At 41.5% G+C, this 19,469-nt stretch overlaps 3 protein-coding genes across 5 annotated transcripts; all 3 read left to right on the forward strand.

Annotated features, from left to right (window-relative positions):
• The first annotated feature begins 1,701 nt into the window (after window positions 1-1,701).
• LOC104441886 (pentatricopeptide repeat-containing protein At2g42920, chloroplastic) lies at window positions 1,702-3,857 on the forward strand. The gene has a single exon (XM_010055139.3). It carries the CDS (start codon window positions 1,775-1,777, stop codon window positions 3,416-3,418), a length of 1,644 nt encoding a protein of 547 aa, XP_010053441.2. The 5' UTR covers window positions 1,702-1,774; the 3' UTR covers window positions 3,419-3,857.
• Window positions 3,858-4,796: 939 nt separating this feature from the next.
• LOC104441893 lies at window positions 4,797-10,740 on the forward strand. Of its 3 annotated transcripts, XM_039313854.1 has the most exons (10): window positions 4,797-5,134; window positions 5,307-5,447; window positions 5,606-6,310; window positions 7,211-7,399; window positions 7,508-7,599; window positions 8,260-8,319; window positions 8,422-8,491; window positions 8,631-8,834; window positions 9,267-9,659; window positions 10,314-10,740. In XM_039313854.1, the coding sequence occupies exons 3-9, from the start codon at window positions 5,726-5,728 to the stop codon at window positions 9,642-9,644; spliced, it is 1,578 nt and encodes a 525-aa protein (XP_039169788.1). In that variant the 5' UTR covers window positions 4,797-5,134; window positions 5,307-5,447; window positions 5,606-5,725; the 3' UTR covers window positions 9,645-9,659; window positions 10,314-10,740. The 3 variants fall into 3 exon arrangements, with proteins under 3 accessions (XP_039169788.1, XP_018731655.2, XP_010053459.2); XM_018876110.2 differs by lacking the exon at window positions 5,307-5,447; XM_010055157.3 differs by lacking the exons at window positions 4,797-5,134; window positions 5,307-5,447 and adding an exon at window positions 5,146-5,216.
• A 3,854-nt stretch (window positions 10,741-14,594) lies between these two features.
• On the forward strand, window positions 14,595-18,654 carry LOC104441912 (two pore potassium channel c). The gene is made up of 2 exons (XM_010055173.3): window positions 14,595-15,700; window positions 17,858-18,654. Exons 1-2 carry the CDS (start codon window positions 14,655-14,657, stop codon window positions 18,000-18,002), a joined length of 1,191 nt encoding a protein of 396 aa, XP_010053475.1. The 5' UTR covers window positions 14,595-14,654; the 3' UTR covers window positions 18,003-18,654.
• The last annotated feature ends 815 nt before the right edge of the window (window positions 18,655-19,469 follow it).

The following is a 19,469-nucleotide window of genomic DNA, read 5'->3' on the forward strand; positions in this document are numbered from 1 at the left end:
TGCACGATGAAAACGACATATCAATGGATCGCGAGAAATACGAATTCAATATTGGCATGAATTAAAAAAAAAAAAAACATAAATAGGAATTGTTAGGAGCATGCTGATGAGTGATGATGATAGAAAGTCAAGAAAAGCCATCATTAGCAAAGCATTAGCATCCTGAATTAGATATACTATTGAATCACCGTTATAAATACGACAAGCGTATGGTTAGAATATAAAGAAATGGATTAGTGGAAATATGGTCCTTAAAGCGGACGGTCCAAAGTCCTCAAATCCCAATCAAATCCTTCTCTTTTGACCTGTGGGACAAGAAAATATACCTATGCGTAATTTATAATATTCCCCTAGACCCTCTTTTGTAGCTTTAGCTAAAGGCCCGGCTTAATTGTTGCTCGCGTTTGTTCAAAATTTGTCGTATTTTTCAATTTTTATCTATTTATTTTTTTGCCAAAAGGGATTTATTGATGGAGACCGAGAAGTGTATATTATATTTCGAGAAGAGGGTATCCTACGACAATAATTGGATTGTGTAGGTGCTGCTTTTTTTCTTTTTCTTTTTTTTCACTTTCTCTTTCGGAGGATGTATTGAATCTTGGTGGACCGAAATCTATGAGGGCATCTTATCCTTTTTAGTGTATTGGAAGCACAAAACAGGAGTTGTTTATGTTATCTTGGGCGGTCTGGTGTCCAAAGTTGCAATTGCACGGTGCAAAGACTAGCTTTAAGGGTGTCGAGAGAAAAGAAGGAAGGAAAGAAATTATGTGCGAAGCACAAAATTATGCCCTTAATTAATCCGAAATTAAGCAGCATCTTAGCTTGTTTAAGCTAATTGAAGAGGAAAAAATTATCCTCAGCTTAGAAATTGTACTCTATTTCTTGTTAATAAAGGGAGTGGAATAGCCAAAGGAGAAAAGGAAAAAGAAATCATCGAATACTTTTAAGGACTAATATTATGTAAAAATCTAAATTAATACATTTATCATAAATTTACTCCAAACTAACCAAAAATATAAACTCATATACTCGTGACAATACTCTTAATTAGTTTTCATTAAATTTTATTATCAAATTACTAAATTGGATAACATATGATGGTTGATGGATGTATTAATTTGTGATTTTACTCTTTACTTGTCATATATGTACCCATCTATGATTTTTCGTGATGTTAATATAATATAACAAAAATTAACGAAGGGTATATTTGTAAAAAAACGTACGAATTTAGGGTTTTTTTATTGTTAAAAAATTAGTTTATGGTAAATTTGTCACAAATTTATTAGTTTTGAGTTTTTTTGGATATTATTAATCCATATTTTAAAATGCATGAACAATAAAATCTAGAGTTTCAAAATTGTAAATAACCCTTTCTATCTTAATGAAATAAAAGAGCTTTTTCACATTTGCATTATAAAGATTCCTGTGGTCACAAAGCCGTGGGCGAGCAAGTGGGCCGATACGATTCGAGGATTGGACGGAACCGGCCTTACTCGACCAATTTTAAGAATTCGACCCAAAACAAAAAAGACCAGTATTTAGCAGAATCGGTCCGGTTCGGTCCAAACATTGGAACCGGCCCGGTTCGGTCATCGGACCCGAAAATGGAAACCGCGCGGGCCGGCGGTTCCCGGATTCCGGGAGAAGAAGTACCGGTAAACCGTTAAGTCGTCTGCAATCTTCTCTCCTCCACGTCGCGGCTCTCCTCATCCATGGAGGATCGCGAACCGTGACGCCACGCCAGAAGCAGAACCAGGTGAGCAAAATCCAAATGACGCCATGCCAGAACGCCTGCCCCTTCGCCTCGCCCTCCACGCCCGCCGCCCTCGTCCCCGACCCGCGCCACTACCTCGCTCTGCTGGACGAGCGCTGCGCCACCATGAAGGACCTCCAGATCCTCCACGCTCAGCTCGTCAAGACGGGCCTCTCGTGCCGCACGCTCCCCGCGAGCCGCGCGCTGGCCTTCTGCGCCGCCTCCCCGGCCGGCGACATCGAGTACGCCCGGAGGCTCTTCAGCCGGACCCAAAGGCCCAATCTTTTCATGTGGAACACCATGATCAGAGGGCTTTCCCAGAGCTCCACCCCGCAAGACGCCATCTTTCTGTTCATCGACATGCTCGTGGGTTCGCCGATCGAGCCGCAGAGGCTGACTTATCCTTCGGTTTTCAAGGCTTATGCTCAGCTGGGGCTAGCTCGCTCGGGAGCTCAGCTGCACGGGAGGATTAAGAAGCTGGGTCTGCAAGACGATCCGTTTATACAGAACACCGTCATTCACATGTATGCCAATTGTGGGTTCTTGGAAGAAGCTCGCCTGGTGTTTGATGAAAGTACGGAGCGTGACGTGGTTGCTTGGAATTCCATGATCATGGGCCTCGCCAAGTGTGGGGAAATCGATGAGTCTCGGAGGTTGTTCGACCAGGCGCCGCTGAGGAATGCGATTACTTGGAGTTCGATGATTAGTGGATATGTTAGAAATGGGAGGTTTGTGGATGCGATGAAACTGTTCGAGGAAATGCAGGAGAGAGGAATTGAGCCGAACGAATTTACTTTGGTTAGTCTATTAAATGCGTCTGCCCACTTAGGAGCTCTGAAACAAGGGCAGTGGGTCCACGAGTACATAAAGAAAGGTGGGGCTCAGCTAAATGCAATCATTACCACCGCAATAATAGACATGTATTGCAGGTGTGGGAGCATTGGGGAGGCATATCAAGTGTTTCAGGCAGCACGAAAGAAAGGACTATCATGTTGGAATTCCATGATCTTAGGCCTCGCCAGGAATGGTTATGCAGAAGAAGCAATTATCTTGTTCTCTCAGCTCGAGTCATCTGATTTTAAGCCGGATGAAGTCAGTTTCCTTGGTGTTCTAACGGCTTGTAATCACGCTGGCTTTATAGATGAAGCCACAAAGTATTTCCTGCTTATGATGGACAGACCTGAAGTTAAACCATCAATAAAGCATTATAGTTGCATGGTCGATCTGTTGGGACGTGCTGGTTTCCTCGAAGAAGCAGAAGAGCTGATAAGAAGCATGCCTATGGACCCAGATGCTATTATATGGGGGTCTTTGTTATCAGGCAGTGTGAATCATGGAAAGGCTGATATGGCCGAGTGGGCAGCAAAAAATATGATCGAGCTGGACCCTGATGAGAGCTGTGCATATGTACTCATGTCCAATGTTCTAGCTGGCTCAAATCAGTATGAAGAATCACTGGGACCAAGATTTTCCATGAAGATGAGGAAGATAGAGAAAGAACCAGGAGCTAGTATGATTGAAATTGATGGGGAAGTTCATGAATTTGTAGCTGGTGGAAGACTACATCCAAGAGTCGAAGAGATCTACTGCTTGTTAGATGAATTAAGGCCGATATTGGATGATTCCATAATTAACAAGCTTAATGTTCTGGGAAGTTCTTAGGGAAGTTACATTATGTAGACATCATCAAGAGGACAATGGTCATATGCAGGATTGAAATCCCGAGTCCCGATCTAGAAGAAGTTGACTGCATCGGTTTCCTGGATCAAATTTTACACGTTTGATGTCGGATGCTGGAACTTCAAATCAACAATAGCAACAGAATCTAGAAGTTGTGAGAATATCAGTTGGTGGATGAGACATTGTTCAAAAAATCTTTGTCGGGTTAAAATTGTGACGGAAGCTATAGTAGGAGACCACAGACACGCATTGTAGAGTGCCCTTCGATGTACTCGGTGGTCTCGTACGGACATTGCCTTAGAGGGGATACGGGTCTTGGCCATTTCTTAATACGCTGATCAGAGGAAGCTTTTTCAGCTTGCTCCTGCTGCAATCTCTGTGCCAGTCATAAATTTCTCCAGTGTTGTACATAATTGAAGTCCCTGATGCTGTGACCCTGACCTTCTTTAATATGGACCGGTTAAAGACGTCGATACATATTTGGCACTCACCTGCCAGTCACCATGAAAGTGCAAACGTTTGGATAAATTTTAGACACAATAGTTCATAGAAGATAAGCCGGCTACTATGCCTGCACAGAGTTTGCTTTCGGCATCCTCCCATAACTCTAAAGAATGGATAACAATATGGAAATGTTGCTTTTGTTGACTAGGATTCTGAGAGGATCTTGTTTAGATCTTGACTTGTGCTTGTGGGCAGCTAGTAAATTCTGAACTCAGCAATGGTTTTCTGCCGAAGTCTATGTAGCGCAACCGGTAAAAGTGATTCCAGGAACAAGAAAAGTAGAATCAGGAACTCGCGGACCCAGACAACATAAAATTTGTGGCGGTACAAGATTTGCGCCCCATGCAGTGACCATCAGATTAGTATTAAGGGAGCATTTGGTTTCTTGAAATTTTCATGATAAAGGAAAATATTTTTCAATGTAAAATTATTATTAATTAGTTTTCATTTATTTGGTGTTTAGAGGAAGTGATTTCTTTCTTTATCATAAATGAAAGTCTTTTCTCCGAATCTAAATTTGTTATTTTCGGCTCACGAAAAAATTTAATGTAAATCGATTAATTTCCCAAAATCTGAACATCAGAAAATCACGATCAGAAAATGAGAAAATAATTTTTCGGAGACAGTTTTCTTAATTTTAAGTTTCTTTTACACCCTCGATCTGGCTCGTACAGGACCGGGCCGGGGGTCGGGTTCAAGAGAGAAACGGCATGCCTAGGGCCACCGATTGCACTCCGGGCTTAGCAGGTTGCCGAAACCCATGATTCCCGCCCAGGTTCCTTAATTAATAGAATTACAAGGCAAATTCGTTCCTTCACAGGTTTCACAGTCTGCATTAAACCGGTAACGAAGCGATCAGCATGTGGAGTCCAAACGAAAGGAAAGTTCCGCGGCCGCGAAGAGAGTTCAGATCGCCCGCGCACGGGGAGGGCGCCTAAAATTCAATTCGGGCGCTCCAAACGGCGAGCGGGCGGTGCCGGTCCACGTGCACAGCCCGCCGGTTCTCCACCTCATCGCCCCGCCGAACCGAACTGAACTGAACTGGTCCATTCTCATAATATCCCAAGCGCTGCTCCTCTCTCGAATGGCAGTGCGGCACCGCGTTGCTACGTGACGCCACTCTCCTCCTCCTCCTCCTCCTCCTCCTCCTCCCTGCTCTTCCCGCCGCTTCGCTATGTCCCTCCTCGCGCTAAGGTAAATTCTCCCGATCCTCTCGTCGTAAAGCTTCTCCACGACCTCGACCCCGCTGCTGACACCGACGGATGCCGGACATTACGTATGGCGCCTTTTTCAGTTCCCGCATTTTTCTTTCTTCTTGTCTGATCGTGTTCGTGTCGGTATCGACTACTCTGTTTGGCTCGAGCAGCCGAGCTTGGACTTCGCTTCGGCCCGCATTACCTGGATTTTAGAAGGATCGCGCTCTGAATTGAACTCTCGGAAAAACCCAATCCGGCGCGCGATAGGTTTTGGCAGGTTGTTGGGGGCCTGGCTCGTGGAAGATTTCGTCGTACGTCGCAGTAGAGTAGGAACCTGTTCCGATGTTGCCCCAAATTTAAGGGAGTTTGCGATTAGTTTGCATGCGAAAGTTGGAATCTTGTCTAGTTTATTAGCTGAAGTTGAGTGACGTGAGATTTTTTTTTTTTTTTTTTGGATGATCCTTTTCAGGCGACGCTCGGAGAAATCGAAAGGTGCTCGCCGTGGGTGGTGAGAACTGAGGTTCGAGCGTTGAATTGAGGAATCACCCCGGCTTTGCGGGTTTTTCTGGGCGAGCGAAGCCAAGGCAGCATGCTGGGTGAGGATCTTTGGACCGACGGACTCATTTGTGCTTTCGAGTTCATACGGGGCAGAAGGAGAACGAGCCATTCCCAGCCTGGTTTCAAGTTGCAGACTGCATCGCAAGCCGGGAGGCAGGTGACAAAGAATCGCGGGTCTGGACGTCCGCCCAGTGTTGCATTCCACGGCCAGGACGGCGGCCTTAGTGACAGGTCCTTTCCGGTGAACAGAAACGACACGTCAGGCGACCTTGATTCTGGCCGTTGCCATGCTCTGGAGGAATTTCAAGGGGGTCATTGGGTGCCAATTGGCTGGGTTAGAATACATGAACTCGTCCAGACCGTGAAAGCTGATTCTGGCTGGGCTTCGGTGCCCATGGACTTTGGGGATAGCGAAGATGATGTCACGGTTGCGGACTTAGCAACTCCATACTGGGAGAGGCCAGTGGGCCCCACTTGGTGGTGCCATGTAGCCGCAGATCACCCATTTGTCAAATCATGGTTGACCAATGCACTGTGGCTACATCCTGCCATAAGTATTGCCCTGCGCGATGAAAGTAGGCTGATAAGTGAACGAATGAAGCACCTTCTCTATGAGGTAATTAAAAAGTGTAATGGTTGACATATCCTTTCTTGGCCATGTCTTTAGAAGTTTGAAGAGGTTATTTGTGTGAAGGTTCGGACATTCTTACGATGTCTGATTGACATTTGTCTTTCATATTAAGATTGATTTAAGATGGTATTTACTTGTATTTGACTTGGTTTAATGCCTTTCATACTCTTGGTTTTCCTGCCTTTTGACCCTCTCGACAAACAGTCACTTGATGGACATCTTTTTTAGGTCTGTGATACACTCGTGACTGAAAATCTGAACCAGTAAACTTCCGTTTCTATTCAAGCATCCTTTTCTTCATCCTAGTTTGTTTTCTTGGTGCTCAGTTTGCTGCTTTCATTGCACTGAGAGTAGGCAGGAAAAAGATAGCTCGGTAAATGCCAGTCTACTATAATGACTAAATAGGCAATACAATGCTGCAAGAGGTTTGTATCCTACTTTTCATCTCTAATAGATCCTTGTAGAATAAGCAAGTGGAAAAGAATTGGTGTATTACAGAATTTTCAGCCCTGTTTTTGGATAATGTAGTGTAAGATTGGTAGTTAGGCTGCCAAGATTACAATCTGGGTCATTCTTGCCTAGGTAATGTGAACATTCAAACATGTTAAAGTAAAGCTTCTATCACAGTGGAAAGAGACTGGAAATTCTGACCTAATCAAGGTAGAGTACAGACCAGGTGGGATGTCAAATTCACAATGAGTTTCATATGTCACTGAAGATTTGAAGAATAATAACTCAGGCGTCAAGAGTAGTAGACCATAGATCAAAAAGACTTTAGTGTCATGGAAACAAGCACATTGCCGTTTTTTTCCACCTTCTCTGCTACATAATTTGTTAAGGCCTCAAATGCATAATGTACTGCAATTTGACTTCATTTCCTAACAGGTTCCGGTTAGAGTTGCTGGTGGCCTTCTATTTGAGCTGTTGGGGCAGTCGGCTGGTGATCCATCATGCGATGAAGATGACATCCCAATTGTTTTACGGTCATGGCAGGCTCAAAATTTTTTAATTACATCACTGCACATCAAAGGGTCTGCTGCCGTTATTAACATATTGGGTATTTCAGAAGTTCAGGTTTGTCAGTCAGATGCATAGTTTCTGGTTTTTTTCTCAAATATATCTTCCTTTATGCAATTTTTATTTCCAAATGCACCACTCTTTTTCTTGTCAATCTTTATGTAGGAACTGCTTGCTGCTGGAGGTTCTAACATCCCACAAAGCATTCATGAGGTTGTGGCACATCTTTTCTGTCGCCTAGCACGATGGGATGACAGGTGTGTATACTTTTTGGCCAATCTAAACCTGCAAATTCCTTATTTGACTGACAGCAGTGTTTGCTGACAACAAAAAAGGTGCATCTTGATGCCTGCCTCATGAAGGGCATGATCTCCTTCTACCTTGAAGAGAATGCGGCAATTGATTTTTTGGCTTGTGGATGTTTACTGGTGAAGCTTGGAGTCAAATACTAAACATTCTATGTATTGGGAGTAGAATGTTCGTCACATTTCTGTAAAACTGAATGTTTGGCGTGGCTACTCATTCTTTCTGTCAACTTCCTCATAAATAGGGGAGGAGAGTTAAATTAAGCAAGCAATGTAGGTTTGACCTTTCTGCTTTGGCTATTCATGCGACAGAGCACACAGTTTTTGGTTCCATAGGTTCTGGTTATAGTTCTGCAGATCCTCCTCTTATATTTTGAGTCCCAAAACTTGAGATACATCAGGTTTTGCACTTGATGATTTCATTCCTATTTGATGTTTTAACCCTTTAATGTTGGAAATTAGCATATGTTAATTGGGTGTTAGACAGTACTGTAATCGAATATAATTTTTATACTTTGACACATTACTTTAGTTGACAGAAAACTTATCACATTGCATCTTTTGTCATTTTCTTGGTTTTCTGCTAATTCATTTTTCCTGTTGCTTTTCTAGATTATTCCGCAAAAACATCTTCGGTGCAGCTGATGAAATCGAATTGATGTTTATGAACAGGTACTCCTTATGCTACCATCTTTTGTTAGAAGCAAAAGTAATTTAATGCATATTATATGCATGGCACATACACTAAACGCTCCCTTTTCTCCTCATGGACAGGAGAACCCTTGAAGACATGCATTTATTTACGATAATTTTAAATCAAGAGATCCGAAGGTTATCAACCCAGGTACATTTCTATTCTTCTAATGGAACAATTCGCAGTTGAATGATTGTTATCTATAGGCGTGCTTTGCTTGTCTCCCTTCTAGATTATTAGAGCTGAAAGATCATTATCTGTAAGTGTGCTCGGCTTGTTGCTGTTTTAGGTCATTAGAGTCAAATGGTCACTTCATGCAAGAGAGGAAATAGTATTTGAGCTTCTTCAACACTTGAGAGGGAATGCTGCACGGAACTTGCTAGAAAGCATACAAAAGAGCACGAGGGAAATGATTGAGGAACAAGAAGCAGTCCGTGGCCGGCTATTTACGATTCAAGATGTCATGCAGAGTACAGTTCGTGCATGGTTACAGGTTTTCCTACAGTTACAATATTTTCTAGCGTTTTCTCTTCCAAATTTTATGAGCTATTACATGCAGGTATCGAGCATATAATGAGCTATGTCACTGATAAGACCTCTGTTTTTGGTTATTCATAAGTTAGCATTAGTTTCATAGATTGGTGAGTACAAATGGTGGTTGTGATACTTGGTGGTAGTGACATTTGAAATTGCACTGACTAGACTTCTAGGATCATTCATGTCGACTAGCATTATCATACCACTGGTGAACCTTTATATGTAAAACCACAATGCTGGTACTCTTTATAATATTTCCGGAATTCACTTTATTCTATTTTTTTGTTCGGCTTACTGCGGTGGAAGTGTTGTGAAAGTATGATATGTTGCTTGTTCTCATTCTTATATGTCAGGTGTTTGCTTACATTTTTCCTTTTCTTAAATCTAGGATAAGAGCCTCACTGTTACACACAATCTAGGAGTTTTTGGAGGTTGTGGTCTTGTCCTATCTATCATCACTGGACTTTTTGGAATCAATGTAGATGGGATGCCAGGATCAGATAAGTCGCCTTATGCATTTGCTCTATTTTCTTGCTTCCTGCTCTTTCTGGGAGCTGCATTGATCGCCATTGGTCTCCTATACCTTGGCTTAAAGAATCCCATTGTTGAGGAGGATGTTGAGGTTAGAAAGTTGGAGCTTCAGGAGCTGGTCCAAATGTTTCAGCATGAAGCAGAATCTCACGCCCAAGTTCGCACCAAAAAGAATGTACCTCCTACTGCTGCAGATCTACTCCCAAATGGTGCAGGTTATATTCTCCTCAGCTGAAAACATAACATCAAGGTATGCCCAATATACCGATGATCTATTGTTGCTCTATGAGTTGTCAAATATATCTCTGCAATTCATAGTCCTGGTCTTTAGCAATCAACTAAATCTCTGTACTGAAGTTCGTTCTTGGTTGAACATGGTCATCACATATGAAAGGTCACTTGTGCTTAATACAAAAATCAGCATTAGCTCTGTGGCCTCTAGTATTCTTCGGTACATAAAAGTTTGTAGTTAAGGTGAGTGTCAGTCTATTCTTTTGCACATACCGACTGCTTATAGTCCTTAGTCAGAATCCAATGCACAATTGCAAGGTTAACTCTTAGTAGTATATTAAATACAATTCTTCAATCTCAGCGGTTGAACCTGTGAATGTTCTCTATGCTGTTACGACCATTTCCTTGGTTGCACAGAAAATTTATACAAACTGATCATTCTCGACACTTCCTAGTGAAATGTAGATATCTGGTGCACCATGGCTTTATAATCTTGCTCGTGGTCCTAAGATAACCAGCTTGTCAAACGGCTTAAAAGAATTTGATCTTACTCCAAATTGATCGTTCTCTTCCAATGATGTTTCACCTTCTCCTATCCTCACCATTTTTTCATCCATTGTTATATGAAGAGGTACTGCTTCACAGTTTGACTTCAATGTATTCTGTTATGCAGGTGTCGTGATCAGAGACAACTAACAAATGGACAAATATGCCATAGATATTTCTTAGATTCATGAGCTACTACTAGTGACTCTTCGCTATCTGAAGCTTTTAGCCTAAACCCCAGATGCATCTCCTCGAGAAGGATTAAGGCGTTCTATTTTATCTGGCCTGCGTTGGCATACAGGCAGTGAATTGCCTATGCGTAATTTGTTTCCTTTTCAACCTTCTTAGTGCAGTTACCCCAATGCGATTCCATGAAAAAGTGCAGTTCTCGACCCTCCATTCAGAGTAGCTTTTCCACTTTGAGTTTCAAGAGGAGTAGACACGAGAGAGCGGTGGCAAGTCATAACCAAATTATGTACGAGACTGTTTTGATGGTCCGAGATTATGCTGATTATGAACAAGTCTGGAAATTTATCCGGCTTTTCTTTCTCTGACTTCGTGTCTTGTTTTTATAGCTGTTAGAAAGTATCTGCAGACTCGAAGAAAGTGAAACAACAGGAGAGTTTGTGTGGAATTAGATGTGACCATGATTTATGAACTTAGATCTAAAGATTTGAGCGCAAAATTTCGCTGGACGGGAACATCCAACTGAATGAGGGCCCGGTTTACGTTGATCCATCTATTAAGCGGAAGGTTCTTATCATAAAAGTTTGTCAGAACTACGTTGCAATTTCTATTGTTTGTGGCTAGTAATGAAGTGTATGTTCGAATTCCATCTGAACAAACCGGTCCTACATGACTCTTAGGATGTTAAATTTGTTCTTAGCTACATCGTTCTCCAGTGTCGATTTCAATTCGAAAACATTTCCGCCGAACTGGCCTGCATGGGGATGATTTTCCCGTATGTGATGAGATTTTCAGTATAGGGCCACGGTAATTTTTTAAGCGATAGGATCATAATAAGCGGGCCGTGAAATCTTTCAAGGCACTTGCTGAGCATATTACATGAGATTTTCTTTTAATAACTTCATGCTTAGTACTAAAATCGCAATGAATCTTGTTTCCCTTATTTGATTGTTTGGCAAAATGACTGTGGATTTCTGTTAATAGGTTCTTATAAGTAAGCTTTGAAGCTGAATCTGCTTGTGGAGAGAACAAAAAATCGTTGATAACGGTGGCCGCTGTGGCTACCTCTTTGTATCGACGGAGGCGATGGAGAACGTGACGACAAGCTGGTTGGCGGTGGTTGCCTGCCGCTTGTTGACGGCGTTGGTTGTGCGAAAAGAAGGCAATTTCTCAATGTTTTCACAACTGTCTTAGGCACGATTCTTTCTATGTCAACTCGTTGTTGATGACGGAATGAAGGTTGAAGGCCTCCAATGATGTAGGGACTAGAGGTCCACAAAAGTTCGCATGATGCCGGGGGCGGACAATGATTAGAAGCCCAATCTTTACTCTCTTTTTTTTTAGTAATTTTTCATTTTTGGGTAAGATACTCATTTGACGCAATCGGCCTGGCATCATCCTGCACTTTTGAGCTCATTTTCCAGATGAGAATCGTCCAATTGTGGCCCATAAAAGTCGCTATATTCCTCAACAAGCTACACATCTAGAAACCCCACCTCAATATGTCATGCAGAACATGCACGAGCTATTTAATTTATGAAGGAAAGCGACTCTTTTGTCAATCATTTGAAACCTCCCCAAACTCATTTGGCATTATTTATTCTTGGGTCCTTAGAAAACTTGTGAAAAAATTCACAGCCAATTCGATCTTAAACTTTTGATAACGGGCTAAATTTTATCCTAAACCTTTAAATTGTCCCAATTTAATTCTAAACCATTTAACGATTTGTCTAGTTATAAACTTTTTAACGAATTGTTAATTTAATCGTTATGATAATTTTGGCTAAATATTACTGACGTGACGATCTAGTCAATATCAATTGTCTCATGAGGCACGGTCGAAACTAACATGGAAAATTTTAAAATTTTTATGAATTATTTATTTATTTACTTACTTTTTTTTTTCCCTTCTTTTACAAAGCCAACAAGGTCGCTTGAAGGACTGGTGACCTTTGCCAATCATTGGGCAAGGGCCGTGAAGCCCTTATTGGTGGGGCAAGTGTCACGTCCCTTGTTGTGGCTTGCAAGGGCGTTGCTACGCTCGTTGGCTATAGTGAGGGGTTGCAAGCCCTCACTAGATTTGGCAAGGCTGCGATTCTTGCCTAATGGTAAGCAGAGGTCGCTAGAATTCAGTTGAGTAAAAAAAGCAAAAAAAGAAAGAAAAAAGAAAGAAAAAAAATCGAAAAAAATCGAAAAAATTTAAAAAAATAAAAACACAAGTAGGATCGATCACATCACGTAAGATGGTTGACGATGATTAAATGGTCATGTTAGTAATTTTCGATTAAAACTAATTAGAGGGACTAAATTGACAATACATAGAAAGACTTTGGACAAATTTGACGAATCATGAAAATATTTAAGGTTAAATTAACATAATTAAAATATTAATAAATTTATGACTTTTTAGGTAATTTTCTGGGTGCCCGCCACCGGTCATTATTATATGAAACGGACGACGTTGGATCTCGGATTGATGATTTATTGAAGGTGAGACTGGGGGAAGAGCCTGCATCTAATTACATTGGTTTGACTTAGCTGTAATCATGTGCTGACATGTGGAACTACGTTCCTATGGCCAGGACTTTAGGCATCAGTGCACCGCGCGTATAAAAATACCTTATATTTATTTTATCAATAAAGTCAATTTGGGTTTTTTGATTGAAGGCAATCGAGAACAATTGATTGGCTATCGAGAACAATTGATTGGCTGATCATTCAATATGAACTTACGCCACTTCTCCACTCCAATATCCATATTTTAAGGTAGCATTAAATTTGGGACCCGGTCCTGTTAAAAATAAAAATTAAATTAAAAAAAAAAACAGAACATTACCAATTCAATCATAAATTTATTATACGGGATGTTCAAATTTGTCATAATTTTTTTAATTTTGATAATGCAAATTACTTTTGGAAATTGCTAATGTTGCCATCTACAAGCAACATGCCACATAGGGTAGTTGGTGATAATTGGACGCTGTTGCGTATTAGTAATTTTTGGTGATAATTTGCTTGTATTAGTAAAATTAAAAAGGTTTAGAATTGAAGTGGTATTCATACAATAACTTTAAGACTAATTTGGTAATTATCTCTGGAGATATTGGTATTTGGGTCTCGAGATACTAGGGATCAAAAAAGAAAAGAAAGGGAAAAGTAAAAAAAAGTAAATTCAATGGAGTAGCAGCAGCTGTTCATCAGAGAAGAAAATGAAGCCGAATGGAGCTGAAAAAAATCGAGCTGGACTTGCAGATTTGCAACACGTGAATGGCGGAGGAATAGCGTGCTTGAAAGTTGAGTGTCGATGCCGGACTTTCTCCAACAATAATGAACCTTGGTTTCAACGTTGGCAGTTCCCGACGGTCAGCGAAACGTGTCCGAGCCTTTTCTGCCCCGCTTTCCTATTCCCTCGCTTTGTTTTCTTTTGTGAAAAACGAAAAGAGAATACGGAAAGATCTGTTCCTTTGTCTACTTCTGAGAGAAAAATTTAACAGATGGGCAGGAAGATTGGACCCGACCCAAGATGGGAATCTGTCAGACCAAACAAAATCAGGAGCCTGACCAAAAGACCTCGAGACCAACCCACATCATGCATATGTCCTGAATTGCTAATGCAGTTTTTAACTTTGATTAACGGGTTTGGAATATGAACTGGAAGAGGTGTTCAGATCAAGTGTTTCTCAGATCTGCATACTTTCAGCATCTGCAGTTTGCCCAAGATTTTCCAATCGGGTCCGAGCCTTCTGTTCACATGTGAATCCATGCGCGACGAGGCCTCGTCGGCTTCTGTACCCACTTCGACTCGCTCTGTCTATATCAAATTAGGGAAAACATGGTGTGGTATCGGCCATGACCAACGTCCACCCTGCATACATGGTTCTAAACGAGTCTGCTCACTGAATTTGCGAAACAATCGCCGAGACTGGAAGAAACCATCCCTGTCAATCAAGCATCTAAAACGGAGGTTGCCCATTTTGACTCTTATCTCAGTGAAGAGCCTACTGTTTAAGAACTGCCACTTTCAGGCCAGACGCTACGCAGAAGCACGACCCTGGGAAGTTAGAAGCCAACGTGACAGGTGTGGAAGTTTAAAGCGTGATCATTTCCGGGGCGTCTCCTGATTTGACTCTCGGCCCAACTACCTCTCATAACCATGCTTCTCCCCTGCAATAAATTGACTTGCAGTTGGCCTTTCGTCACCGTATTTTTAGTCCAAAAGAGGAAAAAGGAAAATCCTCTCGAACACCTACGGTTTCTGGGAGTTTTAGGCCCCAGGTTCGCCATGGATGATGAGCCTCTCCTCTCCACTCCAGGACGGCCGGAGACGTCGACGGTCAGGAGAGAATTCCCTTCGGGTTTCCTTGATCTCAACCTCGGCAGCCTCAGCACGCCGAGGCGGCAGTCCACCGCCCGCCTCATAACAAACGATGCAATCATCCCCATAATCACGACGCCCCACTCTTCTTCCTTTGTGAATCTCATCGCCAACTTGACCAACAAGAGACGAGTCAGACGACAAGCCCATCGCTCGCACTCAGCTCCTTCTGTGCTCACCTTCCATAGGGGGACCATCATCGACGAGGAGGATCCCCGGTCGCCCCCTAAATCGACCCCCGTGATTGTCCGGCAAGCCTTCATATGCTTCGTCTTGTACGTAATAGCGGGCATTGTGGTATACGTGACGAGCGGGAGTTTCAAAGGCACGACCACCGTCAAACCAGTCGATGCTCTGTACTTCACTGTGGTCACTCTTTGCACGATTGGCTTTGGCGACATCGTCCCTGACACCACATTCACGAAGCTGTTCACTTGTGCTTTCATACTGGTCGGCTTTGGATTTGTTGATATCCTGCTTAACGGCATGGTCGGCTACATCTGCGATCGGCAAGAGGCGGTTTTGCTGAGCACTGTGGATCAGAACAAGTTCAATGCGATGGTTAGGACTTATATGATCGACAAAGAGAAGGGAAGGATGAGAATTAGGATGAAAGTGTGCGTGGCTTTGGCAGTTGTGACTAGTTGCATAGCTATAGGGACTATTGTCGTGCATTTCATAGAGGAATTGACCTGGGTAGACAGTTTTTACCTGTCTGTTACATCGGTCACGACAGTCGGTTATGGGGACTACGCATTCACGACCTTGGCAGGAAGATGTTTCGCCATAATTTGGCTACTGGTAAGCACATTGGCAGTTGCCAGGGCTTTTTTATACCTGACTGAGCTGAGGATCGACAGGAGGAATCGGAGAATCGCGAAGTGGGTTCTGCAGAAGAAGATGACCCTTGGGGATCTAGTTGCTGCAGACCTTGATAACGACGGATCTATCAGGTAATTGTTTCTGCTTGGTCTGTGAACTTCTGCTAGATTTGTGCAATTCCAATATTTTTTTCCTGAAACGTTGCTAAGTTGACTAGTGACCCCTGTCATTATTAAGACAACTATCAACACATTGCTGTTATTGGATAAACATTAGACAATAGACATCATTGGAACCAAACCATCGTACTATGCAATTAAAAAGATTAAAAAAAAAAAAAATTCAGAACTGACCCCTTAGAAGGAGATTCTGATCAGCTTGACGAGTTGAACTTTCCTAAGATCTTGGAATATAAGTCCCTGGCCCTGCTGAAGTTTCAGGAAGCATCCACTGTTATCATCTGATAGGTGTTCATGCTTGGGATGCTCTGTTTGACCGAAGAATGCAAGTCTCTGGTTTAATTAATGTTGAAGTACTCGTTTTGACATTATCATCGATTTGAATGAGGACGCATACAAGTGTCTTACTTTGAAGACCATAAGCAATGTGCTTCAAATATCGAGAGTAAGTGTGTCAAGAAGTATAATTGCGAATCACTTACACTCTTAGGAATGGAATTTGTTGGAGTAAAGCTGGTAGCATGTTAGAAGTGAATCCAAAGTCCGAATAGCCATTACGGTTAATTTTGCAATTAGATTCAGGGATATCAAAAGACGGATAACTTGAGCTGTATATTAGCACAGAGAAATAAGCTCTCTAATAGAAACAGACAATCTTGATGCTCATAGAAAAATGGTTGCACCATGGTAGGAAAGGGAAAAAAAAGTATGTAACCAGGGTAAAGAATGCCAGAAGAATCCAGTGCTACTTGCAGTGCAGATTAAGGTAAATCAGAAAACAGTAAGAGATAATTGACAGAAACATGCTCAAGAACTCAAAGTTAAAGCCAGCAAAGCATAGCAGAGGGAGACGACTGACAACACATCGAGCCACCCTTAAGATCACATTAGAAACAGTATTTTAAGATACAGAGTCAACATTAAGGGTGCAATTGAACCTGCGGCCTTTGAACTTTTAAGAAGAAAAAAGCCCCCTCTGATGTTATTATGAAATCTACCATTCATTTATCAAAAAGTGAGGCATTGACTGCCTAAAATGCTCAGTTGAAGCCGGATCACATGATTTCTCATTCATAGTTGGTATAGTACATCATTAAATACTGTGGGAGACCGAAAGTGATCCGGTCTTTTCTCAGTATTAACATACCAAAGAAGACCTTTGACCACATCTCTTCACGTTTGTCCCTCCTCTGTATGCCAGGGTACACTATTCAAAAGCTAATGCCCTTCTGAAGTAGCGTAAGTGGCTTCATCCTATGTAGTTCATTTGTTAGTACAGATTACTCAATCATCTTGAGCATAAAGTCTGATAAAAAGCAAAATGAACAGTGTCACCCTCCAGCATGCGGAGGACTGGAAGTTTCACAAAATCAAGGTCTTTCCCTTGAGAATGTTAACAGCTAAATCAGAACACAAACCTCTGTTTAGCTTGGATGTCCTATCATCAGCAAATTTTATTCTGAACAGCTTCCTTTATCATTCTTTCACTTTGCTAGTTCAGGTGGATACCATGTCTTTAATAGTCCTCATTTATGACCAAAAACATGAGTTCCAGAGAAGCTTGCACAAAGTTGATTCTGGTTATTTTGGTCAGAGATGGACAGAAATGATTTTATCAGTTCATGCCTTGAAATTATGTAGTGCGTTCATATTAAAGACCCTTAATTCTGAAGGAGTAGCTCTAGAGGCATCGACCTAGCACACAATAATGTTAAGCATTGCCCTCGAAGTTGAGAACTCTAAATTCCAGCCTCTGCTTTTGCAAGAGGAACATAACATCAAATCTTGAGAGACAAGATCAGCATCATGGGTTCAAATGGATCACTAACTAATTTGGGAAATGAAGAAGACGGAATGGGTAAGTTGACTAACAGGAACTTGCAGAATATATAGAATATATTTCATCTTCTCATATATCATAAGTGCAGAATGGATATTCACACTGTAGGGACAGTAGGCTTATTTCGTAGCTGGTCTAAATTACTGGGATTATTTTCATATGATACACTGTGACGAAATACATTCCTTGCTTTCTTCTGAATTTTTATAGCACTAAAAAAGCAGCTTCTAGGAAGGAAGAAATTCTAATGTTGACTTTGATTCCTGCAGCAAAGCTGAGTATGTTGTATACAAGCTTAAAGAGATGGGTAAAATAGCTGAAAAGGACATTGCACCGATCTGCAACCAATTTGACATTTTAGACGACAGCAACTGCGGCAAAATCACACTTGCTGATCTTATGGAAAGTGACTGAACCACACATTGAATAACAATCAACATGACAAATTTCTACCTTCACGCTCCTTGGGAGCAAACCCTTGCTCTTTACAACCAGAGTGCATGGAATTGAAGGTTGGGTGACCTCTATACATCAAGTCCTACACCATATGAAGTTGGACAAGGATTATGATTGGAACGCTTCCCCCCATTTTCAGACAAAGATGAGCAGAGACTTCAAACTGAAGCCAGCTATTCAATAATTGTTTCAATGAAGTCAGCTCTCAGCTCCCTATCCAGATTGAAGACCAAGATCAACGTATATAGTGTATAGAGGAGGATAAATACTCAGTCTGCTGTTCATTAGTTGTTTATGCAATCAGTTTAGACAACGTAGTGGCCAATCAATTAATAGATCACGGAAGCTCTGTCTGCTGGTAGCTATTCTTTCACGCGAGGAGCCACACGATCTATTTTAGGCTATCGCTGCTATTTTGATTCTCATGTGATGCTCATAGAAGTATCACCTGTACAGGCAGTTTTTACAGATATGTAGGAGGAGAAACTGTTCTGCGTATAAAGACATGTTACCCCCTCAGGAATACTCTGGTCACTTTTAAAGAACAGAAGTATGAGGGAAATGATTTTGAAGAGATTTGTGCTATATAATATACGATCATCTGCCTCTCTCTTGAATGTGTCACGTAGAGGGAACCCCAATTCCACTAGAGAATCATGAAGCACTTCACTAGATGCAGCAGTGAAGTACACTCCAGAGACATGAACTTTTCTTAGATTGCATTAAGATCTCCATCTTGCTGTTGGACTAAGTGAGGACAAGATCTTCACTTCAATCACATGAAAACCAAGTACTTATGGAAGTCCTTTCATCTCTATGTCACTATACTATTTTAACTACAGTCCTATTATAAGTCTAAATATGATCTGCTGAAGCGAATTGTTCTTAGAATAAAACATCCGTGCACTTTTCCTTTCAGAATTCCAAGATATGCACTTAGTTCCATAGCTTTACCTAAAACACGCCATTTATCATTCATTAGTCACTGTATTTTAAGAGATATGATATCCAAACTCATGAACAATCTCCGTACTCACATTCATGAAGGCTAAGTGCCAGAGTTATGCCTTAATTGAAAGGCTGAGCGAAAAACAAGATCGAAGTTGTCAGAGTCATGAGACATCTTTCCATAAATGGGCCTATCATATGTTCCTCAAAGTACACGACCAATGGTAACCGAGAAGGAGGTTTCTAAAAATAATTCTAAAGTTGCCAGATAATCTAACTAGACATCAGCCTTTCACAATCTTTGTTTTCAGAACAATGAAGTTACATGAAGAAGCAAGAAAACAAGAAGCCCAAAAACTCATTGTATATTTTGAACAACTCCTAAGGCATACGAGCAGAAGCTCATATATGGTTAAATAAAAATAACTAGCAGTAGCATTTTTCTTCTACAACACAAAATTATGTACTCTTGGCCAT

This window comes from Eucalyptus grandis, chromosome 1 (assembly GCF_016545825.1).
Source record: "Eucalyptus grandis isolate ANBG69807.140 chromosome 1, ASM1654582v1, whole genome shotgun sequence".
In the NCBI taxonomy this organism is placed as follows: domain Eukaryota; kingdom Viridiplantae; phylum Streptophyta; class Magnoliopsida; order Myrtales; family Myrtaceae; genus Eucalyptus; species Eucalyptus grandis.